The 26,282-nt window shown below is 37.7% G+C and overlaps 4 protein-coding genes across 6 annotated transcripts in view; 1 reads left to right on the top strand and 3 right to left on the bottom strand.

Moving 5' to 3' along the window:
• The window catches only part of LOC129764572 (GTP-binding protein Di-Ras2), a 343,955-nt gene extending 337,663 nt beyond the window's left edge, over window positions 1-6,292 (top strand). For all 3 annotated transcript variants that reach the window (XM_055763777.1, XM_055763776.1, XM_055763778.1), the window contains 2 exons: window positions 4,728-4,820; window positions 4,893-6,292. In XM_055763777.1, the coding sequence (XP_055619752.1) occupies window positions 4,728-4,820; window positions 4,893-5,132 (333 nt within the window). In that variant the 3' untranslated portion in view covers window positions 5,133-6,292. The remainder of the gene's footprint in view (window positions 1-4,727; window positions 4,821-4,892) is intronic.
• Window positions 6,293-14,704: 8,412 nt separating this feature from the next.
• On the bottom strand, window positions 14,705-15,492 carry LOC129764517 (uncharacterized). Its single transcript, XM_055763684.1, has 2 exons — window positions 15,259-15,492; window positions 14,705-15,166 (listed from the first exon to the last, which is right to left on the bottom strand). Exons 1-2 carry the CDS (start codon window positions 15,490-15,492, stop codon window positions 14,705-14,707), a joined length of 696 nt encoding a protein of 231 aa, XP_055619659.1.
• A 2,084-nt stretch (window positions 15,493-17,576) lies between these two features.
• On the bottom strand, window positions 17,577-19,071 carry LOC129768966 (angiopoietin-related protein 2-like). The gene is made up of 6 exons (XM_055770921.1): window positions 18,906-19,071; window positions 18,805-18,849; window positions 18,666-18,739; window positions 18,567-18,605; window positions 17,873-18,398; window positions 17,577-17,815 (listed from the first exon to the last, which is right to left on the bottom strand). The coding sequence occupies exons 1-6, from the start codon at window positions 19,037-19,039 to the stop codon at window positions 17,686-17,688; spliced, it is 948 nt and encodes a 315-aa protein (XP_055626896.1). The 5' UTR covers window positions 19,040-19,071; the 3' UTR covers window positions 17,577-17,685.
• A 5,647-nt stretch (window positions 19,072-24,718) lies between these two features.
• On the bottom strand, window positions 24,719-25,954 carry LOC129770746 (serine protease 1-like). The gene is made up of 2 exons (XM_055773782.1): window positions 25,740-25,954; window positions 24,719-25,679 (listed from the first exon to the last, which is right to left on the bottom strand). The coding sequence occupies exons 1-2, from the start codon at window positions 25,906-25,908 to the stop codon at window positions 24,793-24,795; spliced, it is 1,056 nt and encodes a 351-aa protein (XP_055629757.1). The 5' UTR covers window positions 25,909-25,954; the 3' UTR covers window positions 24,719-24,792.
• Between the last annotated feature and the right edge of the window lie 328 nt (window positions 25,955-26,282).

Below are 26,282 nucleotides of genomic sequence, written 5' to 3'. Positions count from 1 at the left end.
TGACGGAATTGGGCTTTGTTTTAGGGGGCGCCAAAAATAATAATTGACTTTCAGGCAGAATGAGCACGTTTTTAAAATTCAAATTATGAATGAAAATTAAAATCTGAGTATTAGATTAGTCTAAAACACTTTGTTTGTAGGCGGTGAAAAAATCTCAAAAAATTCTTCTTGAAGACAATTTTATATTATAATGAAAAGTCTCAGTAAAAATATCGGAAATGTATAGACAAAAATTCATTTAAATTTTAACATTTTAAACTGGCTTCGTCTTCTAATCTGATAAAGATTACACTATCGAGTTTGGGACCCAAATTGAAAGTCGCCACCAGATGTCGACACTGACAACTGAGCTGAAGAGCTGTTCATAAAGAACAGCTCTTCTAGATGAGCTGAGCTGATCTGAGCTGTTCATCATGATGAGCTGGATTGCACACCTCTAGTGCGAGCGCTTCTCACTGCACCAACATCGCGTGCATCATTGGATGACACTTGCCTTGAAATATTATTGCCCCTGGCAATGCGTTCGTTTTTTGCAGGGCTCGAGCCTGCCTTCCTCTTCTTCTTGCTCATCATACACTACGCGAAGCGTCCAATTTATGACACGGAAAGAAAAACACACGATACGAATAACGCGAAAAACGAACAGAAAAACCAACTGGTCACTGTATGGTGTTTGTTGTGTCTAATAGCGTCCGCTTTAATTTGTATTGGAGGAATTGGTAATGGAATGTTCTGTGTGTAAACTGGGGATAGTGGCAAGTGAACTGCCGGTTTGCTGTATAGGTAAGTGTAGCGGTGTATTCCACTACCGCTGTACTCCTCTGACTAAAGCGACGGCAAAGCTTATCACGGAGAATGTGAATGGTTTTTTTTTTAAATGCAATGACTGTTTATCAGACCAGGGTTGTGGTGAGCAGAGTGATATTATCTCGGATGTGCGTAAGATAGAGAAAGAGGTGATGAAATTATCTTCACTCTCTGACTCGCTTACGGGCATGCGAGATCAAAAGGCAGCTTGCATTTCAATAAATAGCAACCAGGTTCCAGAAGAATTGTGAACCAATATTATATTTTGTATTTGAATATTGCGGGACTGTCAACAAACTACGTAGCTTTACGTTAGATTGTTGAAGAAAAGCGCCCACTTTTGATCCTCTTGTCAGAAACACACATCGTTGAAATAGAATCGTTTGATCAGTATAGTATTCTGGGATATAATGTTGCTGCTTGTCTATCACATTCTAGACATACTGACGGTGTTGCTATTCATGTCAGAGAATCAGTTCAATTCAATATTCGCTTCAACGAAGTTATTGATGGAAACTGGTTTTTGGGCATTACAGTTGAACGTGGCATGAAGATAGGTAACTATGGCGTTTTATATCACTCTCCAAGCTCAGGTGACCAACGTTTTGTTGAAATTTTAGAAAATTGGCTAGAAATGTTCCTTGATTCCAGCATATTAAATATATTGGCTGGTGATATCAATATCATTTGGCGAGATAACCATAATACAAACCATTTGAAGCGTTTAGTAGACTTTTTCTATTTAAAACAAACAGTAAATAATTTCACGCGTATTTCCAGGCGCAGTAAAACTTTAATTGATCATGTTTATTCCAATTTTGATACAGTTTGCTCTGTCACTGATACAAATTTAAAAATAACCGATCATGAGACCTTAGTTATTAATGTAGTAGATAATTTCGTTAATAACGATGATTTTGTGAAATTAAAGTGCTGGAGGAAATATTCGAAACATGCCGTCTCGAATCTTGTTTTGAGAAGCCTGGATTTTCCTATACGGGACGAGTAATTTAGATGAATCAGCAGCTGTTCTAACTGATGTCTTGAAAACGTGTACCAATCGATTAGTTACGCAAAAGTTTGTATGTGTGAAAAACTCGAACAGCTGGTACAATTTGGATCTTTTGCGTCTCAAACGTAAGAGAGACAGGTGGTACAATAAATTTCGTAGAACTAATAATGAAAATCATTGAAATATGTACACGAACGCGCGCAATAGATATTCACAATCTGTTAAGAGAACTCGTTGTGAATATATTCAGAGGAAGATTGATCAGCATCAAAGCAACAGCAAAGAGTTATGGAAAATTTTGTAATCCCTTTTGAAACCCAATAATAGCAAACCGCGATCCATAACTTTTTATGGCACACTTGAACAGTCTGAACAGATAATAGCTTCTAAATTTATCGATTATTTTGTCAATAATGTTTCATTGATCAATCAATCTATTGAATTGGTCGATGAACCTGATGAAATAAAATAGCCGATTAATAGTAATTGTAGTTTTGAAAGTTTTCACCCAATTACATTAAATGAACTTAGAACTATTTGCTTTTCTTTAGGAAAAACGGCTGGAGTAGATAGTGTTAATGCTAGAGTTATTCAAGATTGCTTTCATGTTATTGACTACATCTTGCTGGACCTTATCAATAAATCTTTACTAACAGGGCATGTACCTCAGGTGTGGAAGGAATCCCTGATAGTCCCTATTCAAAAGGTTGCTGGAATGATTAAAGCCGAAGAGTTTCATCCCATCAACATGTTGCACACATTAGCAAAAATATTGGAATTAGTTGTGAAAGGCCAGCTGTTGGAATATTTAAATTATAACACTTTGCTAATACCACAACAATCGGGATATCGGGAAGGTCATTCCTGTGAAACCGCTTTCGAGACAATTTCTAGGCCCTTGTTGTTGAACACGATTAAGCGCTTTGGAATTACGAGTACTGCATATAAATGGTTTGAAAGCTATTTGTATGACAGAACTCAACGGACTATTTTTAAAGATTTCATTTCCAGCCCCGTAGGGAATAATCATGGAGTACCTCAGGGAAGTGTATTAGGGCCCATTTTATTTATTATGTACATTAATGACATGCGACGAGTTTTACGATTTTGTGATATCAATCTTTTTGCAGATGATACTGTATTATTCATTGCAGCTAATGATTCAAACCAGGTCGCGTCACATTTAAATGGAGATTTGCATTCTTTAAGTAGATGGTTGAAGTATAAGCAATTAAAATTGAATATAAATAAAACGAAATATATGGTAATCTCGCGAAATCGTTCAAATGAAAACGTCTCTATTGTTATTGATGATGATACTATTGATCGCGTTCGAGAAATTAAATATCTTGGCGTGATTATTGATGACAAACTCAAATTCAACACTCACATTGACAATGTCATCAAGAAAATTGCCAAGAAGTATGTAATCTTATGCCGCTTGAAAAACGATTCAACTATTTGCAGCCAAATACAGCTATACAAATCAATCGTCTCTCCTCATTTAGACTTTTGGTCTTCCATTTTATTTCTGGCCAATGAAACACAAATATCAAGATTACATCGTTTGCAAAACAAAATAATGCGCTTGATACTAAAATGTAACAGATTCGCTTCCTCTCCTTTAATGTTGGACGCTCTGCAATGGTTATCCGTGAAGCAAAGGATTGTTTATTTAACTATGGTGTTCATTTTCAAAGTAGTTAAAGGTTTGCTGCCTCGATATTTGTGTGATCGAGTTGAAAGAGGAAGTGACTTTCACAGTTATAACACAAGAAACGCGAATGAATTGAGAACACCCAATTTCTTGACATGTGCTTCACAAAATTCGTTGTATTTCAAAGGTATAAATGTGTTCAACTCGATGCCAAGACATAAAAAGATGCACGTTCAACAACAACACTTACAGAATTTAAGAGGCACCGTATTTCACACGTGAAACTGTGTTTCATTAACAGCCGACCGATATATTTTTAAATTTTATGACGAAGATTGTTACTGACGAAGTTTTATACGAACGGATAATTTAATGTGGGATTTTTTTTGCAGTTTGTTTTTAATATTTTCAATTAACCTGACGAAGTTTTTTTTGGACGGATTATATTATGCAAACTATTATGTCCATCATGATCCTGGTGATGATGGACTATTTTTATTTTGTTGTTTGTATATTATATTAGTTAAAAAAAAGTATTCTACATAAGTTTGAGCGTCGTGCGCGTAACACAGATATAAAGGATATTAAATTGAAAGTTTTCTAAGTGCCGGTCTAGAAATTTTTCGTTGAGGATATTTTCTCGATTTCTCTGGATGAGGATATTCATAGTCAATCCAATACAAGGCTGGCGGTTGGGCTTGTGCTCTGGTGGACCATTCGACTGCAAGGGCCTCGTCGGGACCGTATCGGCTCTGTGACGGACATGACTGAGTATTGGCTTATCATTTCACATTGCAATTTTTTGGACTTATATCTGTAAAAAAAATCAGTTCGTTGTATTTGTGTTTCCCTAACTGATTTCAATGCTGAAAACAATAACTAAATTATCTTTTAGATAACTCGTCTTGCTCAAATCTCTATAGGGGAAGGAGGCGGGACCATCATCATAAAAAAAAATTAAAATTTCCAATAGCTCTGGGACAACCACCCTAAAAACCTCTGAAATCCATTGATTGTCTTCGGATCTGCTGAAATACATTGTGATTAGAAGTCAAATGTGTTAGCATTTTTTTGCTCAACAAACTCAACATAAGTAACCAATATGATCTAATAATTTGTTACTGACATCACGAATTCCTTGGTAAAATATTTCCAATCGCTATAAATTTACCAATCATTTACACTATCCTGCAACAACTTTCCCATTTCCCATAAAACAAAGCTCATCCCGTATTTTCTTCCACTTGACAGATTCAACGCGACACAACCGAATCGATGATTTCGGTCGACTGGGAGAACGGTTTCGTCGAAGCATCGGCAAAGCTCAACAGAAACGTAGCGCAGGTAGCGCAAAAGCTCCGTCGTAGGAATCGTTAAAAAAGCTTTAACTTTTTCTCTCCCCACCACCCTTTTTAGATATTCAAGGAGCTACTCACCCAAGCAAAAATCGTATACAACCTGAGTCCAGCGCTGCGCCGGCGCCGACGTCAGTCACTGCCCCAGCAAACGAGCAGTAATTCCGGCACCGGTCCATCCACTCCTCAGCAGAGCACCCCAACAGCGGTCCATGTGCCATCGGCTGCCCAACTGGCACACCTGCAGCAGATTCAGGAGAAAAGTCTCGGCGGAAAGCGAAACTCTTGCGTTTTGTCTTAATAGCAGCAAATCTTCGCACCTAGAACTTCCCTCTAATATTCACCTAAATATTTCACAAATGAACTAGTCTCAATCAAATGAAAGTGAAGCAGGAGAGAGAGACTTCTTGCAGTCATTTAAGAAAGAAGATGTTTCTGTCATCGTCGCATGAAACCAATCTATATCGATTTGATGTTTTCTAATACATAGTATAAAATTTTGTTACCAGCAAATATTCGAAGATGATAACTGTCAAAGTCCAAAAACACAAGCATAGAAATTTGTAAAGTAGCGAAACGGAATATTACGGGTACTCCAAGACAACAAACAAACAGAAAATCTAAACGGCATTGCTCGCAATGAAGATTGCGTTGAAACAATGAAAATAAATCATCATTGCTATGAAACGAATATTTTTTCTTCTTCTCTGAACTATTTTTACATGAAAATGAACTATACTGCAATAAATCATTGAACTAGCACATTTTTGGCTTTTACCGTTTGGACGCTTACAGTTTTTCATCATCAATCAATATGTTTTCCACTAGAACAATCAGAACAGAATAAAAACATCTCTAACATCGGCAAAATAAAACTAAAATTTTCCGTAGAAATGAATAAAAATGAAACAAGCAAATATAGGTATTAAATACGATGCAATGAACGTAGGCAAAGATTACTAAAGTAAGGTAGAGAAGATGTTTGAGGAACATGAAGAGATGAAAACACCACTATAAATGTTGTTATTGTGATGAATTACAACAATAACAGCCACGAGAATCAAATCAAATAAATTATCATAAACTGTTCGTTACATATTCTACCCAAACTAAAAACTCTTAAATAGCTATCGTAACAAAAGCAGCAAGTTACTTTGCAATGTTTATTATGAAGAGAACACAGCGAATGTGCTGATTGAATATTGAAAAGGTAACGAATGCATTTGCTGGAAACCAAAACGAAAAACAAACAAAAATCTCATAGTCTAATAAATGTAGAGAAATTGGATGGGAGAAAACGTGCAATGCAAGAAGAAATTGATAGATACAATAGATAATGATAGTCTTTTTTGTGAAGAAGACAGATATTACTCTGTGTGGAAAAGAGAATACAGCTTATCAAAGTTTAATTCATAAGAGTTTGATGGTAAAATAATAAAAAAAAAATGAACGGTTAAGTAAATGGGGCGAGCGTCTATTATTGGAAATATCATTTGCTTACATAGAATCCTTAACCTAGTGATTCGAAATGACAGTTGAAAATAGTGGTGCCGATCAAAGATTTGTAAGCACATTACAGTTCTGCCTAAATCATCATTCACCGCTTTCAATCTATTTTATTGGATGTGCAACTAAATTCGATCCGTTTTTTTTTACACGAAAAACATATTTATTTGAATAATAAAATGGATTAATACATCATTCAAAGTGCCTTCGCTAGCCACTAGTTCTTTTTCTATTTTTTTGGAAAATTACGGATTCCGTCGTGAAAGAAGCGTTCATCTTTTGAAGCCAAGAATGAATCCAGCCAATGTTTAATGCCATGTTCTGAAGTGCGTCTTTGGATTCCAGAGAAAATTTGTTCTAATGTTTCATTATTTTATCTCCCTTCTTCATGACAATTTGATGTTTGAAAATGTTAAGTAAAGCTACTCGTTAAAATGTCCTCACAGCGGTTGAAGGCTGAGACGAACTCACTTTTGTGTTCGATCTTTTCACCTTTACGAAGCTGTTGCGTAAGAAGTTTTGGTTCTGGCAAATTTCCTATAATATCCGATTACTCCTTCTAGTTCCTTTTCTATTTTCGGTAGTGGCCATTGTTAAATTGCGTTGATTTTTCCGAGATTAGGCTTCACTCCTTCAGTGGTCATTACATGTACTAAAAATTCAACTTCTTTCTGAAGAAATTCGCACTGATCAACTTATATCTTAACAATAAACTCTCTGAGAGTTTCTAGAATTAATCAGGTTTGGTAGATGTTCTTGTAGGTTTGTTGCAAAGATGATTATATCGACCAGCGGACGCATTCTTCAAGCCGAAAGGCATCCGAATAAACTCGTAGTGCCCTCCATCTACACTAAATACTGTTTTCCGAATGACTTTTGTGTCGATGATATTTGGTATCGGGTATCGATCGTTCACCGTTTTGTTATTAAGCTTTTGGTAATCAATCACCAATCGCCATTTCCGTTGTCCGGAAGCATCAAACTTCTCAGGTACAATCCACACGGGTGAATTATAAGGGCTATCTGAAGCTCGAATGACATCTTGTTCTAACATTTGATTTTGTTAAGAATAAGGGAACTGTGGAAAGTGAGGGCTCAGTAGAGAAGAATATAAATACGTGTGGACGCTACAGACAAGAAGAGAGTTTTATTAACGTTTTTGTTATAAACGATATGACGTTACGCAGTGTTGCCAGAAGGGTCGTTCAGTCGATGCAAGTCGAACCGGGGGCTTCAACACTCCTCCTCAACGCTGAATGATTTGATGCCGATCGCCTCCCGTAGTAGAGGAAGTATCACATCTTGTAGCGGTTTTCGTTAGCAAATCAGCTTCCATGGGCTCGGTCGGGCAATACTGCAGTTTTATGATGCAGTCTCGAACCATATCTTTGACGAAGTTAAATTTAGTGTCGATGTTTTGCTTGCGCTCGGATCGGTCTCCTCGTGTCAACGCAAAACAACTCTGGTTGTCCTCGTTAACCACGATCGGGAGAACCAGGTGTACACCGACGTCGAACATCAACTTCTGGATCCACTTTATCTCCTGCAGACCACGCACTTCTGTTTGTGGCAATCCGATGAGTCCGCCACCGAACTTAAACAAATATCCCGAATTTGACTTGCGGTAGCTGATATCGCCTGCCCAGTCGGCATCCACAAAACACTCAAGCAGCTGACCATCACCGCCTAGGTGCAGCACCGTGTCCAGTGTGCCTTTGAGGTAACGCAATATGCGTTTGGCCTCGTTCCAATCCGCCTCGGATGGCTGCTGTACTCTACTGACCAGAATCGACGTAGCATCAGGTCTGGCGATAACAGCGACATAGAGCAAAGCCCCAATCAGACTTTGATATGCTTTCAACGAATCCAACTTTCTACCAGCAGTAATATCCAAAGCGGATTTCAAACAAAGTGGATTCTCCCAGGCACATTGATTTTGAAGTCCGTGATAGGGAAACACAGCTCGGTGGGAACAAAAATACCCCCGACTTGTTTGTATATTTGCAAAGCGGATTTCCACAGGTACATCGATTTTGAATTCTGTGTTGGGAAAACCGTAAATCGGGCCGAAAACAATTGGCAGTTAGGGCGTTTAGATAACGTATGACATTTTACAGTTATTCAATTGTTCATCTCATGAAAAATAACATTTTATTAATTGTGATAGACGCGTAGAAATATTTCCTATCAATTGATGCAAACATATCTCCGATCTGTTAAGGAATGTTTGAGTTATAAGTATTCGAAATACGGGTGGGGTTAGCACACCAATCGGAAGAACAAATGTATGGAAAAAAGGAAGTTCTTCCAGTTTTCATGAGTTTAAACCGTTTAGAGATTAGAAAATTGTAATGTTTCAAACAAATATTAGAGAATTAACGATTCGATTGCTATGCAAATCGTGAGAATTCGTTCACAGTGAAAATAGTTATTAACGTTAATTTTATTTCATAAAAACGTGACCTGTTTTCTGATTTGGTACCCTTCCTGAAAGACGTAGTTCTACGTCAAAAATTGCTTCACCGATTTCACTCCTTCAGAGTACCGCGCCGGTGTAATACCAGCTGTTGTCCTCTGTGAACGACGAGCGGGTTGAGGTGGAACTGGCACCACGTCTACAGGCATCGTATCACCTACGTCATAATCATTCCATTCCATGTTCGTTACATGCTTATCTTCACTGCTAACTTATACTTTTCAGCCATCTATTTCCGCTCAGTTCCCACTCAGTTATATTGTTTTTTATGACTTGACTTCAGTTGATGCTCACTGGTATTTCTTTTACTTTTAGTGGTTTATATGTTGTGTTCAAAATGTACTGTTTGTTTATATATATTGTTAGTAAATCATGTAAAAAGATGTGGGGTTTAACGCCTTCCCTCGTCTGGCTTTTCCCCATCACATTTCATATTTCATGAAGACAGTAAAAAGTCAGATGAATAAATGAATAGATAAATAAATAAATAAATAAATAAATAAATACATAAATAAATAAATAAATAAATAAATAAATAAATAAATGAATAAATAAATAAATAACCAAATAAATGATACAAGGAAACTTCGATATAACGTACATTTCACTTTCAAAATTGTACGTTATATCGAAGCATAATAAAGTACTCACAAACGTAGTCTATAATACATTATTGTGTTACTGTTTTAGTCAAGTTAATGAATAATTTCAATCAGAAGACGAAGCCAGCCTTTCTCATGATGTTTCCCTTCGTACTGTTGATTAAAGCCTGATTCATTTAGAATCCGGGATCACAAAACTAGCTGTATTTCGAGATTTATTGAAGGTACAAAACTTGTTTTAGCAGATAATTCATTGTTCCATCAAAAAAAAAATATTGAAAAAAAAATTCCTTTACACTTTGAAAAGGTGTAGGTGTTATATCGAGGTAAAATGTACGTTATATCGAGTGACGTTATATGGAGGGTACGTTATAACGAGAGTACGTTATATCGAAGTTTCCCTGTCGCATCGCATCGCATCGCATCGTAATTAGTTATTTGGGGACTGCGGCCATCTTGGATTTGGATTTTTCATGATCTGCTATGTTCTACTAGTCGAGCAATTTCATTTGATACCCATATTGATGAGGTTTTGAAAAAAATATATATGGCATCATTTTGTGGTGGCGGCCATTTTGGATTTGCATTTTTAATAAATAACTTCAAGCCCTTCCATTCGATACCCATATTGATGGGGTTTTGGAAAAATATGTAGTCTACCATTTTGTCGCGGCAACCACCTTGGATTTGTATTTTTCATAACTAACTGTGTTCTACTAGTGAAGCCCTTTCATTTGATACCCATATTCAAGGGGTTTTGGAAATCCCATATTGATGAGGTTTTGAGAAAATATGTCCGCCATTTTGTAGCGGCCGCCATCTTGAATTTTCAAGATAATGGAATACGCATTTTCATAATGACACTGGGAATATAGATGTGTTCCAAATTTCAGATCAATCGGTCAACAGGAAGATGGTTAAATTTCTATTAATGTGGTACGGCGCTACAGACAAAGTTACAAAGTTACAAAGTCACAAACATAAAAACGGGTCAAGTTAGATAAAACTGTTTAATAAATAAATGCAAATCATAATTATATTAGGTTTACCGAGAGAAATTTTTTTTATGATTCGATTATCCGGAGTGAAAAAAAAATCAATACTGCGGATAATCGAGTCCGACTTGTACTAGTAAAAATAACGCATATAATACCTACGTTGAGTAGGCAAAAGTTCCATTGGGGACGTTAGTGCCATCCAAGAAGATCTTTGCCCCAGAAAGAATGACAAACAAATGAAGAGGACGCATTTTTAGGGAAGAAATATCAATAACTTTGATTAAAACAAATTCTGCATCGCAGAATGTTTGTCTTATTAAGCTCTAAAAGTCTTCTGAAGACAGTTTGCAATTAGTATTTGGATAATAATAGTTAGAGCAAAAAAAAGTTTTTTTTCATGGTGACCCAAATTTATTTTTAAGAGATATAAAAGAAACTTTTTTCTATAAAGTTGCTTACAACAACTGGGACTATTACATTGTCGAGCTATGTTTACCTCTATCTAAAAAGATAAGAAAGTTAGATTTTGTATTTCATCGAAAGTTTTGGTCACCCTATTTTTGACAACATAAAAATGAGCGCTTTATCATATGTAGCAACTTTGTCGAAAACAGTTTTTATCTAGAGAATAACTGCAAATTTCAACTAAAATGCGCTTCCTGTACCATTATGTAGCGTTTAGGCCCTCTATACCCTAGCGTATCAAAAAACACGGATTAATGAGTAAGAAGCATAATGTAAGGAGAATGTAAGGAACTACAGCTAATTCACTAAAATAACTTTTGATGCTATAATAAATACACACACATTGAGCAGGATCACGATTGATCAGAGGCCGGCAAAGACAGTTGTAAGAAGTTGTAACGCTGTCTAGGGGCTGTCCACATACCACGTGGACTGAAAAAGCATGATTTTAGACACCCCCTCCTTCTCCGTGGACAAGCGTGGACATTTCTTATACCCCTCCCTCTGTTGTCCACGTGGACATTCCTACAGTTTTTGGAAAAAAAATCGAGAAAATTCTATTTTTTCGCTTAAATTTCATTTCAACTTTCTATTCCTTGTTTTATTCATATTATCCACATTATATATAGATTCACTGGTCCTTGGACCAGTTAAAAAGCGGAATTTCGTAAACAATCGACGCCATATTCAAATGGAAGATTTGCTGTGAGGAGCATTCGAATGTAATTTGAAATTTTATGAAAAATGACATTTTTTTCGCATGACAAAAACATTGAGAAAATTACAGAAAAATGATTTCCTCAAATTATATTTCATACCTGTTGTCGCACTCAGTTCTAAACTTCCATTGGAATCTTTTTGTTTATCCAATTTCATAATCAACGCGAATCAAACAATTTATTGAAGTTCTCTCGATTTTATTTGACGTTTAACATGCCGGACCAGTTAAAACGCGAATGCCGATAACTGGTTTTCCCTTTTCACACAGTTAGTAAATGTTTACTGTATTAGTCTCAGGTCTAGAAAAGAACGCTTCAGCTAGACCCGATGTCATCCAATTTCTTCACAATTTTCACTGCCAGCCTAGTTAACATATTAAGGACCACGCGTTTTGAGGCAAACTTGAACGCTTCATTTGTTCAGACTCCACGAATGAGATCGTTTCCTTTGATGTGGATGAGACGAAGAGGAGCCATCGGTAGGTCTTGTTAGATTCTTGGCAAACCAATGATTTTGTGATCCAGAAAACTCGTAAGCGGTCCGTAATATGTTAATCTGATGGTGTTAATATAATTTGTGATAACTTGTTTTGTAATGACCAAACTTACAAAACAATCATATCCTCAATTTATGACCTTGAAATTTAAAATATTTATGAAATTTATCAGGTGGTTTTGGATGAGATTGAAATGAAAAACAAATTTACAAAAAAAAACTCCAATCAAAAAGATCGGAAAAATTTTAATAAAAGATCGATTTTCATGATTTTTGAGTACAAAGAATTGACCCAAAAAATCGGAAATCAGAGCGAAAAAGATCTATTTTCTGAACATCGATCCAAGAGCGCTCAATCCTAGTTGGAATTCATCGAGATTAGTGGCTTGGTAAAAGATCATAACACAGATTTGCTTCCAGTCCCACCAGACGCAGACCATGACTTCCTTCAGGCGAAAACCTGCTTTGGGGCTCAATTCACATGCCCAAGATTTCTTTAATTCAACATAATTATTTTGCCCTTCACAATTCGCTACAAATATGTGTTTTCGTTGCGTTTATGAAACGAATTGCACATTGAGATGCGTTCCGGAATACGATTAGATTTGAAACTAGCACAATGCCGCATTCTTTAATCTGATCGAATCAAATCCCATCGGGTTGTACGAATGATGCAACCTTGGATTGCAGAATGCAAAAGTTGATCTCGTTCGGATTGCGATATGTTAAATCCGATCGGGATCCAGAATATGCGTTAGTAGGTAGTCCATACATTGAAGCGCTTTTCTTACCCATGCTTCGCCAGGTGTTCATGAACGGTAGTTGTAGTGAACCGTAGCAAATCTGATAATACATGTGTCGTGTACCGAGGATTAATTTTGATAAGTGTCTCGATTTGATTGTCATCACTAGCAACATGAACTTTTCATACAACCTAATAGAATTATATTATAAAAATTACTAGATATCAATAAAAAAAACATCATTGCAAGAAATAGATCTCCAGAGATACGGTCCGTGCACCTACGCAGTGGCGTAGCGTGACCAGGTGACACCCTAGACGGATGTCTTGGTTGACATCCCTCTAATCAACCCTTGTTATCAAGTTTTTTTGTGTGTTTTTAACACTGTAGGCAGCGTATCTTGAAAGATTTCATTATGATTCTTACTAGTCCAATGATTGCTGTCGTCCACGTGAATTCAGGGGCATTCAAATACCTACGGAATATTGGTATCTCTAACAAAAACTCACTTTCTGAAACTTCTTCGTATTAATTTTCCAGTTGCAGAATCGACGTTTTTAGTTCACTGTCAGATGTTAATAACATGCGCCGAGCTTGACTTGCTTCAACAATTTCGGCTACTTCTTTGGACGATGACTCCAGCATTCACGCCTTATTTTTTTAGTCATTTTTAGTCTAGTTCTTCCGACTAGCTTGTTTATCTAACGACGAATTTTCCTTTCAGCAGCAAACCCGTAATCGTTGAATGGTTTTTTCGGCTAAATCGTGAATTAAAGGCGATGGAATTGTATGCTGTAAAGAACGTGATTGTGGTGCTCGAAGATTACAATCGTCACAAAACCTCAGAGCCCCATAGAGAGATAGTGGGTTCTCGCCAAGTGGATCTTGAAGAAGACGCAAAAAACCACAGTTGATGAAGGAGGTCGTTACCCAAATCAGCAATCTAATTTCCCATCTAAGCAAAAATTGTTTTACATAGACCATACCATTTTCAATCTTGACGTGTGGGACATTTTCAAATATTCGATAATTACGCGATGCAAGTACTGTCAAACATAATCCAATATTGTTTCGATGATCTATTATACAAAACTATATCCTACTTTACATGACCCATCAGTATTTCAATGAACTCGTTTTGCATCTCTAGAGAGAGATTAGAAACTTGCGATATTTGATATTTTGTACACTGCGTCACTGCAAATATGGAAGATTTTTTTTGTTCGTTTCAATTTTCGGAAAACCGATTGGGCCTCTATTACCGATTGGAATAAATCATTCAATCCAAGTTCATGTGCGTTTCTTTCAGAATATAAATTTCAGGGAAGAAGTTCAGTTTTATGAAAAAATATGGATGTTTTACCAGACAGCACTCTCAGGCAACTTGATTTTTATTGATGAATACAGAATTCTCAGGGTGGGCGTATAGCACGGTTGCAAATTCTCATAATCATTTTACTGACAGTGCAAGATATCGACACAACATCGTATTCAATAATTCATCCGCCTCAGTTCATGACAAATGAACCGAACAAAATATCATGCAGTCGACATTCCCTCGCGTTCAAACATTTCATTTTTGCATTATTTCTCACACTCATTCGTAAACTGATTCACTGACAATGAACACCCGAAATATTCGCATTCGTCTTAGATTAGCTGTAAGTGATGGAAACAAAAATTCATTCAGAGAAATATTATGCTAATGATACTGCGTCAGATGTGTATACGCGCGTTCGTATAGATGTGAGAATAAAACTCGTTTATTATTTTTATTTTTATGTAGATTTAAAACAACAAAATTGGACGACAAGTATCATTTGATTTATGGACATCTGCCTAAATCAATCCTTTGTTTAAATTTCTTTCTAATTATAAGCTGAGGAAATAGCTTGTGGGAACAACGCTTTGTTCAACTTGACCAACAAGATATTTGTCAAGGTGTCCTCTGCAAGTTGTGTTCGACGGTTGGATAGTACTATACCAAGTACGCTGAAGGCTCTCTCTACGGAGACTTGGTTTGATGGAGTAGACAGCACAACCATGGCCACTGCATATAATTCTGGATGCGTTGTCTTACGGCTCACCCAGTGATCCCAAACGTTATAGCTGTGACTTTGACGTGGTTCTAAATCCAGCGACTGAAGCTGTTGTAAAAATTTTGTTTGAGGTCTATTTTCCGTGTCCACAAATCCACCGAACATCTCGGTAAGATATTCATCAAAATCATCAATACCTTCGGATACTGATAAAGATTCGTTTGACATGATGGAGGATGATGATGTCGATTGTAGTTGGTGAATCCACTGCCATGTTTCATTAATGTATCTCTGTAACGATATGAAATTGATGAAGCATATATGGAAAGTAAGTGTGTAGGATTCGGGAGTTTATAAGAAATAGTTCAAAATAAAGTTTTTACCTGTATCTCCACTTTCTCTTCAGGTGGAAAAAATGTAGACCCATGATAATTCATGCGTGGATCAAGATATAGTGCCATTTTAAAAGCTCTAGACTTACGTAGAGCTGCCAACCTAGTCTTCAGCGAATTTAATAAATCAGGTACAAATAAATTTTCTTTAATTTTTCTAACTTCATTCATAGCCATGAGCCAAGCAATGTAAAAGTCTGGCAATGAGACATGTTGCTCTTGCATTTTTTTCGTACATATGTACAATGGTTTAAATGCATCGTAGTAGTTGTCAATGAAATTGTAATGTTCCGTAATATCTGTTAAAATCAATGATATATATTACAAAAAAAAATCGAAAATATATATCAATTCGTTGCTTTGTTGATCACAATTACTTGTTTTTTATACTTACCAAGCTCAGGAAATTGAATGGCCAATTGCTCGAAAAATGGTTTTTGATTTTTGAAGGATTGAACCATTTCAAAAATTGGGTGTACGTTGAATCGCGTTAACGTTGCTTGACAAATAGGATCCAATAGCAGCCGAAATCCCTCCCATTCAAAGCATGAAAGTGGCATCCCATGTTCTGTGACCAGTTTCACAACAGCTTCGATCAAAACCTGTAGATTTATGGCAATTGGGCGCTTTGCGACGATTCGTGGCTTCTTAGCAAGCGGCTCATAATCCTTAAGAAGGCCTTCAACGTTAGCGATTTCACTATGCTTTAAGCGGAAATGTCTGATGAAATTTCCCGAATCTAATTTATCCTGTGTATAGACGCAATCGCTTTGATCGATGTTGCTTTTAAATTTTCCACCATTCTCAAGGATGAAAGATAATGCGATGTCCGTATACGTACGCTTCTTATTTTTCGCGGTGCTTCAAGCCATTCTGATATCAATGAAATTTTCACCATGATACAATGATAAATGATATAACTGGCTTCCAACATTCAGTGAACTTGGGAATGAACTGACGGACGTGTCGCCGAACAGTAAACCAAATCAAAGCAAGCATGATAATGAACCAGCTGTCGAATCGTCGTGGGCGCAGAGAAAAAAAAAGTAAATAATGGTTGCGCGGATATTTTGCACTGAAAAAAAACATTTTCGATTTCAGCATGCTCTTCTGAAATTTTGCATCTCTGGCGTATAGTTTTAAAAATCTTGTAAATACAGAACAGATCTTATTCAATTTTGACTATAAACATGAATGTTTTACATAAAAAATATTTACCCTCCCCCTGGCCGTGGACAAGCGTGGACATTTTCGTAACCCCTACCCCCCTTTATGTTGTCCACGTGGTATGTGGACAGCCCCCTAGAAAGTAAGAGAATGTACTAAAACATCAGACTGAATTAATCTTAAACATAAAATTATATACATTTGTAGAGGAAACTAGAACGATCTGAGCTCAGATCGAATATCGAAAGCAACAATTTGGAAAAGCAGTTCTCATCTAATTTTTGTTACCGTGGCTCGTGAAGTAACATTTAGAACGTATTTTGAATTATTCAAATCTAAACTGTGTATCAAGGACGTAATTTCTTTCACTAGTTCTTCATACTGAATATTTTGGATTTCTTATCAACCAACTCTTTTCTTTGTTTTAAACGCCATAGAAAACCACAAATCATAACCATTTGAAATAGGTCAATCAATGAATTCCACTGCGGGTGTGCTTTCGCGCTACCACCCTAATACACACACACACACTTACACGCCTACAACAGTGTTGCTCCCTTTGAACGTCGCGCTCCGAGCACGATCAATGTTATACACGCGATCACCCCTGGCAACGGTTGGCAAGGATCCGGGTCCGCCGTCACACGGCACTGCTCCTTGACTGCTTGAAACCGCTAAACGAATTCAGTTCAGGTTCAGCTCGTGAACTCAGCCGACCGTCGTGGTTGACACGTTTTTCGCCGGGTATGTTCGGGTGTGTTCGGGTGAGAAGGTGGTTGTCCTATTTGCTTTCGCTTGGATTATTTCTTTCAAATTGAATGAATTACACTGATTATTTATCAGAACGTATCTGATTTGTGTCGATTGAAACATCTTCGGTTTTCGTTGGTTGAGCAGTGATAAATCTAGAGTCTGAAGTATTTAAAGGAGTGCCACCGTTGCCGAGTGCGGAAAGGATATCACCGTATATCGACCGGCGATTATTTATAATTCTCAGGCTTCGATGATAGTGGTGGGGGATTTTTGTGTGCGTGACCGTAGGTGAATAAATCAGGTGAATTTCCTGCATTAGTTTTGTTTATGTTTCGTCGTCAAGTGCATTTAATTGGAAGGGAGTATCTGTGACCAAGGAGTTGGAGTATTTCTTGGATACCGTAGCTGTAACTTGGAAGTTTTATTTCATCTAAGGGAATTTATACGTTACAATCATGGATATCACCGGGAAAAGGTTTGTATAACTATGGCTATATATCATACAACAGTCACTTTCTCACGAATCATCATAGAAGCCTCCTTCAGTCCCTGTAAATTATTGTGGAAAGCGAACCAATTCATAGTCTTGTTGTCTTTATCGTGTTGTCGGTAGGGCCCATTTAAATTTCTACATAAAAGGATTAGTTACTTTCAACTCGAAGGCTAATAACGCAAGTTCACTTACGCATTCATACAATTTTTGAACCACCACCCGCTGGTGTAGTATTGGGCACACGAACCATCCGGATTTTGATCATTGTCCTGATCATACGTCGAGAATCTCGCCCCTTTGCTCACATCCAACGAATCCCCCAAATTTCCGTGCACGAACCGCTCCAGGAAAAGCTTGAACTTTGCACCCCCATCGTCAACCTTGAACCCGTCGTACAGCGCCATTTTGGAATCCCCATCGAAATCTTTCAGCACCACCAACAGCTCATATTGGCCGGTTCGAGTGATCCTGTGAATTTTCTCAAGTCCCATCCAGTGTTCACCGTCCAGTTCCCCAAAACCATCCCTGTACTCGGCCCAGTTCCGATTGAAATCAACCGATCCGTCGAAACGTTTGTGGATCACGATCCAGCCACCTCCGAGATAGTTCTGCTCGCAGTAAGCCATGAATGGCTGAGTGTTCACGCCCGAGGGGCGTATCATAAAGACGTTACTGAACTCCGATGGGACATATCGGCAGGACGAGAAGTAGGCTCCGGCTGGAAAACATAACTCGTTCGGAACACTCTCACACACAATGGGCCTTATTCCCGTTTCCACTTCACGGTGAAAACGAAACGAAGTGTATCCGCGATGACAACGTTTCGTTTTCACCGTGTAGTGTGTACGGGAATAAAGCCCAATTTGAAAGTTTCAGATAAGCTCACAGTTTTGTTGGATAACACCCTTCAGCACAAGAATTTTGTCTGAAAGAGAGGAATTATCATTGCATCAACTAAACTAAAAATGTGTTTATTTCAGGAAACCATCAATCTCAAGCCATTTGTTGTCTGTTGCTCTCTGCATTGCTGTCAACTGTTGGCCAAGCTTTCGTTCGATTCTGGGAAGGGTACCAAATTTAGTGGATTGAAGTTTGTAGGAAATCAGAAGCAAATGTGTGCCAACCTTCGTTCAAAAGAGTCCAAGCGTTCATCAAGATGTTTCAAGATCCTGCAGGAGAATGAAGTTTACATTAATGACTTGAAAGATTATCGCTAGCACCTTACGTCGTTTGTAGACTACTCATCCGATTGTTGAACAACTGTTCGGGCGAGTAATACACATCAGCAAGGCTAAAGCCTGAAACTGCACCCAAAACACATATTACTACCAAGATTTTCCTCCCTTGAATTGATCTCATCACGGAGACGATCGCAACTAAACTAAATCAGGGAATTCAAGAGCACAACTTCCACTACAATGCGATAAATTTCATCTCTTATCAACAGAATTGCCATTGGGCTGCCGCAACGAGCTATGATTCATCTAGAATTCCCACTTATGTTGACGGCGGCGTCTATGATAATTGTGGGGAGAATGTCACGTTGAATAAGATGAATCCAAAAGATGAATATTGAATTTGCGCAACGAAATTCAGAACACAATTGGAACACATTTGAGACAATTAACCCCTTAAGAGTGGACCCCGACCTGGAGGGCCAATATTATGGGATTTTGACGATTTACAATGTCATTGTGCTAGTGCTAGAATCTCTTGCGGCGTGTTTAGGGTATGTTTGAAGATGTATTTCAGAAAAATAAGATCGACAAAAGAAACAGGAAGTGGGTTCTATCTGTGGTATAACCACAAGGGTGACGTAGGACTATCGTTGATTTAGTGACAATTTGTTTTTAGTTGCATCTGAATCAATTCTGAATGAATGAATAAATGAATATTTGTGGGGCTTCGAAAACGAGAGCGTTACGTTGAAGGCACAATATCCAGCAAAAGAAGCAATCACACAAAAGTTATATAATACATAATACATTGCTTGTGTTGTGATAAGATTTGTATTTCATTTCCAATAGACAAAATATCTGTTGCATCAAATCATTCTACATGATTTTTGCGTTCGGTCATCCTTTCTCACAACACCCTTTTCTCGTTTGAGAAATTGTTGAGTAAACATTGTTTGCCAGTGCGCGTAGAGCGGGAATTCCTTCTTAAGATTCATTGCACCTCTGATAAATTGCCGAAAGACGTGGTCTTACGTTGATCGCACTTGATTGAAAAATCACAAAACCAAATGTAGGGGAAATAAGGTTAAAATGAACAGAGTTGGTGAAATGAACCAGTGCTCAAACTCAATAATTTAACTATAAACAAATTGATACTTCTTCGTTATCCTACTTTTAGAACATTTGAAGCTATTTAACACACCTTGTTATGCATGAAACTGTAAAATGTAAAAAATAATAAGTAAAACAGAAATTTCTCTCACGGTAGCCATTTGGATGTAATTTTGTGCGCATCGTATTTAAGTAATTTCCCATGAAATTTAAATTATTCGACCTGATATCTTCGACAAATCATCGATTCCCGTTCTGGCCGGGGGATTTTTCGTCAGAGAAAATTTCCTTCGACTTGCACTGTGGTCACGCGTATTCTAGAGCTTGCCCCTCGGAATACATTCAAGGCGTGTTATTTGGCTTAAGAAATCTCAACTAAGTATTAATAAATGACGCTAGTTAATACATACGTTGAGACGGCAAAAGTTCCACAGGGAACGTTAACGCCATTCAAGAAGATCGTCTTTCCAGATTCCCCTCGATACTCGAAGTCAACCAGTGGTTAATGCTAAATCGATAACCATCTGTTAATTGCTCTTGATTGAAAAATTACGAAACCAAATGTATTTGATCGCAGTGTTATATGGATAGAAAACTTTAAAATAAACTCTTTCACATGAATGTATTTTTTTCCATTTCAAGGGGAACTGGTAGATTATTTTTCACCAACGATAACATCTTTCCGGAATCTTCTCGATGCTGGATGGCAACCAAATGAAAATAGTTCCGCGCGTGTATGTGTGTGTGTGGCGGCTGCTCCGATGTCTCCGATGTTTTTCGATGCTGATACTCTCTTGGTCGTCTTCTCTTTTCCTTCTGATGGATCGGCTTTTCCGCGCTCTCACAGTTCCAAACAAACTGAATGCGTTCCAGCAAAGAATGTGCGTTTCACCATCAGTGTGTCGCCTAAGTATGCTTTTTGTCCGTGATTGAATCAAGAGAAGGTGTGGTTTACGACTTTTTTATATTTTCTTTGAAAAAAATACAACTAATCCTAATTTTGTTAAATGGTTTTATTTAGCTTGCCCTGTAATCTGTTCGTATGTTTGTATGTTTGTAACGTGTTTGTCTGTAGCGCTGACTCACATTAATAGAAATTTGACCCCCTTTCTGTTGACCGATTGATCTGAAATTTGGAACACATCTTTATCTCTGTAGTCATTATAAAACTGCGTATTTCATGATCTTGAAAATTCAAGATGCCGGCCGCTACAAAATGGCGGATCACATATTTTCTCAAAACCTCGTCGATATGGGTTTTCCAAAACCCCATCAAATTTTTCAAAAACCCCATCATATTAACGTGCTTGACTAGTAGAACACAGTTATTTATAAAAATTTTAAATCCAAGATGGCTGTCATTTATGAAAAACGCAAATCCAAGATGGCTGCCACTACCAAATGGAGAACTACATATTATGTCAAAACCCCGTTAATATGGGTATCAAATGAAAGGGCTTCACTAGTAGAACACAGTTATTTATGAAAAATGCAAATCCAACATAGCTGTTATTTATGAAGAATGCAAATCCAAGATGGCTGCCACTACCAAATGACGGACTACATATTATGTCAAAACCCTGTTAATAAGGGTATCAAATGAAAGGTCTTCACTAGTAGAACACAGTTATTTATGAAAAATGCAAATCCAAGATGGCTGTTATTTATGAAAAATGCAAATCCAAGATGGCTTCAACTACAAAATGGCGGACTGCATATTTTCTCAAAACCCTATTATTGTGGGTATCAAATGGAAGGGCTTGAATAGTAGATTAAAGCAGATTATGAAAAATAAAAATCCAGGATGACCGCAATCACAAAACAGCAAATTACTTTATTAAACGGTATATTGAACTGTTTGTATGTCTGTAGGGTTGTCCCAAATTAATAGAAATTTGACCAATAGGAACTGACCGAATTTAAAAAAAACCATTATCTCTGCTGTCATTTTAAAACTGCTTATATTAAAAAATCCAATTTGGCCGCCGCTACAAAAAAGCTGATTCCATATCATCGCAAAAAAAAAAAGAACGATTGAGATATGTGTATCAAACGAACGAATTTGACTTGGAGAACACACTATGTATTTTCTGCAATCCACTCAATATCGGTATCATATGAAATTATTTGACTGATAGAATACAGTACAATGATTTTATTGTAGAGAAATTTTCTAATGGAACAGATAATGTACTAAAAACTAGAAAATAAAATAAGTAAAAAAACCTTTTTAAGTTAAACGGTTTTATTGGTATTAAACATAACAATGTACTAAAAGCTAGAAAATAATTGGGCAAGGTGCAGTTAGCAGTTACCACACCTCTCCTTCATTAGTCTAGGGCATTGATAAGACTAAAATAAAATCGTGGGACACGTTGGATTTCCATTATCCACAATTAGCGACTTCATCATATGAACTCAAGATCGACCGCCAATTTCCTACATTTCATCCTTTGACATGAATTTTGTCGGTATCATAGTTTTTATGTTATAATTTTTTGTATAAAATTAAGACAAATGAAAAGGCTTTTTCCAAAAAGTGGTCTAATTATTTTTCGAATATTTCAAGTTGCAACGTTGCTTAATTGACCCATGTCTTTACACCCACAACGTTTCACTGCTATCTGAAATGGTGCTGCCAACGGCCAGTCGAGTTGGCATGAAATACTTATTAACGGTCACTTAAAAACTATATCGTATTGGTAGTCAGCCGTCTGCTTTTAAAAAAGCGCACGTGGCGGTGAAAATTTTGGCCAACCCTGCTATAACGGATAAAGGTCGGACTCGATTATATATAGTCGACCTTTTTTTTCAACAATTATTTTCAAATCCTATACATAATCGAATCTCAAGAAAACAATTTTTTCATTAATGTATGAATGTCAAACATTGATAGAAAAATAGCTTTTTCGTAATTCGATTATGTATTGGATTCGAAAATTAACGTTGAAAGTGAAATTGCGATTATATATAATCGAGTCCGACCTGTATAGCATTAGATTTTTTCATTTATAACGAGAGACTGACTAACATCTATAAGCATGGATCAATTGAAAAAGGTTGCGACAAATTTCGGGCGGAAGTATTCTTCAGATGCTGAAACAGAGGAACTTGTATCAGAGGTGAAATTGTTCACGACGCAGATGAAGGACCTATTCCCTGACCTGAATTAATCGACACCTAGAACATTAATCGCAGATATTCTCTAGAAGCACTTTATCCTAACATTGAAACGGCGCTACAAATTTTACTGACGCTTCCAAACATCGTGCGAACGCAGTATCAGCAAGCTTAAATTGATTGAAAATTATCTGCATTTTGAAGTAAGCCAATGCCGACTCAATGGATTGGCAATTCATTGGAAAATATCGCTAAAGAATCGCTAAGACCATGATTTGGATGCAATTGTGGATCATTTTGCTTCAGCTAAAACACCCAAGACAAATAGAGAATAAGCGAAGCTGGTAATGATATTCCTAACCTTCTAAATAAGAACAAATTGCTCAAAGTGAACATTGATATATTTATAAATTAATAAATTGATAAATGATTTAATATTGCAATCTCAAAACTTCAAAATAAAAAAATAAAACAAATGGTACTTTTTGGGGGTGCCATTTTCATAGGTGCCGGGGGGCGCTGTCTACTCTCACTACGCCGCTGCTTTGTGGTATTCAGCACAAGGCGTTGTACTATAGGTGGACCGCAATGTCGAAATTGCTGTTCGTCCATTGCTCGCGAAAAAACAAATTTGTTTACAAACCAAGTCGTATCTTTTGGTGACACATGCATTCGTTGCCAACTCGCGCATTACTGTCGAATCATAACAGTGCAGAAGGATGTTTTTAGCATATCTTTTCGCTTCTAGCTGCGCAATCAATGCCTTTCTTTCCAAGCAAAATGTACTTCTGATTGGCTCCCATCGGCGGGGAAAAGAGTACTATCAGCTTATGGCGATGGTGACAACAAATAACGCTGATTGTGGCTCCACTGATGTCACTCAGGGAAGAGGAGAATGCTGTGCATATACCGGGAAGGAGATTACCAGATCCAGAAGATCCGGAAAGGGCCGTTACAAGTAATTGATTAGAGCAAAAGGAGGTTGTGCACTATTTTTCACGAATATATATTTGCTTATTTTTCCTTCAGTTATTTTTCTCAGCGAGTTGATATGAAACCATAACCACACACCCAAACAAAAAGTAAATAGTTCTGAAAGTTACGTCTCGCTACTCGTCTCACGTCATGTCCAGAAAGTGTCAAAAACGAAACACATATCGTTCAGCATCTTGATTCAGCAGTGATTGAAAGTGTTGTCAGCTTGCATATTGGGCTTGATCACGAATGTCACTCCACGGTGAAAACGAAATGAATTGTATGCAGTTTGCATGCATTTCTTTCTGTTTTCACCGTGAAGTGACGTTCGTGATCAGGCCCATTTTCTTTATGAGGAATCCGTTATGATCCTTTATGATCCGTTATGAAAATCTATTTGCATTTACTAGTTGTGCGAAAACACCCTAAATCGGACAAACCAAGATCATTTACCCTACTACTATTAAATTTCATTTCAATTTAGGATCAATATTGAGCCGCATCCGGGACGACAAACTTCATTTCGCAATAATTGACAAATGATTTTGTTCCCATTTCATTGCTATGCTTTCCCAAGACTCTGTATACTGAAAGTGAATATATTTTCAAAGAAAACAACAGATTAAACTAATTCCAATAATTTATTTGAATGCATTCCAAAGATTTTTAACAAAGGGCTGAAATGAGCAATTGCCACCAAGAAGAAGGGCAGTATTTTTAACAATGTGTTTAGAAAATGCATGTTCCCAAAATGAAAGCAAACACACCCATAGCAACGTAAATCCTAGAAGTGTACACCAATCTAGCACCAGAATCCGCATCGTCATCCGATCTCACGTGATATTCCGTTAGCAATTTTTTGATCCATTGCTTGTGTTGGAACAAGCTCATATGTGTATCAGCATGAGCAGTTCCCTCACACCCATCCTTCCTTGTAACAATTCCGCTTAGCTTCCCGTTACAAACAACCGGACTCCCAAGGTCGGCCGTACAAGGATCACTATCGAGAGAGCTTCTCGCGCAGAGAGTTGAATTCGTAATGTATTCGGTCGTTAGTGATCTGCAGTCCCTTCTGTCCACAATGGAAAGAGCCGCCCTTTGAAGACAATCCGTGTAATCAGCGCCAAACTCGCTGGTTATGCCCCAGCCATATGTCTTACACTTGGTACGGGCAGACGGTGCATTCAGGTCAATTTTTATCTTCGCTACTTTTGGTCCGATTTCCATGCGACGCGATGTTAAAACAAGACCAATATCGAATCTGGGATCGTTTTCTGATAGATATCTCGGATGAACGATGATATTTGCGGGGAACAGTAGCTGCGTCGCTTCCAGGATTGCTTTGCGGCGGTTCAGTGTTCCGACGACCACACCTATTTCTGCTCGTCCTTGGCCCTTGAGACAGCTGCCGGAGGTCAAAATTGCATTGTTGGCGATGATCGAGCCACTACAGTAGTGACCCATACCGAAGCTTTCCCAGCGGTCGAGATCTAGTCTACGAATCGAGACTTGAAACGGAGCGTCCGTCCATTTGGCGCTATAGCCATATCTGATTCTCGTGATGTTCTTACATTTCTTCTCCATTTGCTGACGGTTTTCGACGGGGATTCCAAGCACTGTGGGATAAAAGTGATGATAATTTTCCGACCTATGTGGTCCTGTCGCAGGATACCTACTTGGATGCAGTGGATCGTCACGATCAGGTTCCGGTGCGCTGCTACCGTAATCGTGGTACTCGGGAAAATGCGTTCCAGATGAAAACGCTTTAGGTTTCTTGTCGGCTTCGACTTCGGCCATTGCCCAGATCATCATCAGGAAACACAGACCTGCCCGAAAATGCTTCATCTTGATCAGACGTTCTGGCAGAGAATGAAAAACTTCGGTTGCCACGGTTGGTCGGCGTTTGCTTTGATTGGAAATAATTCTCATACTCTTGGAAAAATGTCTTCTTTATATAATGACTAGCTGACCCGGCAAACGTTGTTCTGCCATAACAATTATTTCTAGTGAACATGTTGGTTGTTAAATAAAAAAAAAACTAATGTATTGTAAGTGTGTTTAAATGTTTTAACAATCTACACATACGTGAAACGTTCGTGACTCTTGTGTTAATACATGTTAATACATGTTAATACATGTGCCGTACCAAGGAATAGAGCGCAAAGTCGATGACCACCGACAAAAAAAAACAAACCATTCCTTGTGTTCCATTCCCGATG

This window comes from Toxorhynchites rutilus, chromosome 2 (assembly GCF_029784135.1).
Source record: "Toxorhynchites rutilus septentrionalis strain SRP chromosome 2, ASM2978413v1, whole genome shotgun sequence".
Taxonomy (NCBI): domain Eukaryota; kingdom Metazoa; phylum Arthropoda; class Insecta; order Diptera; family Culicidae; genus Toxorhynchites; species Toxorhynchites rutilus.
This window is presented reverse-complemented; position numbering and strand designations above follow the sequence as displayed.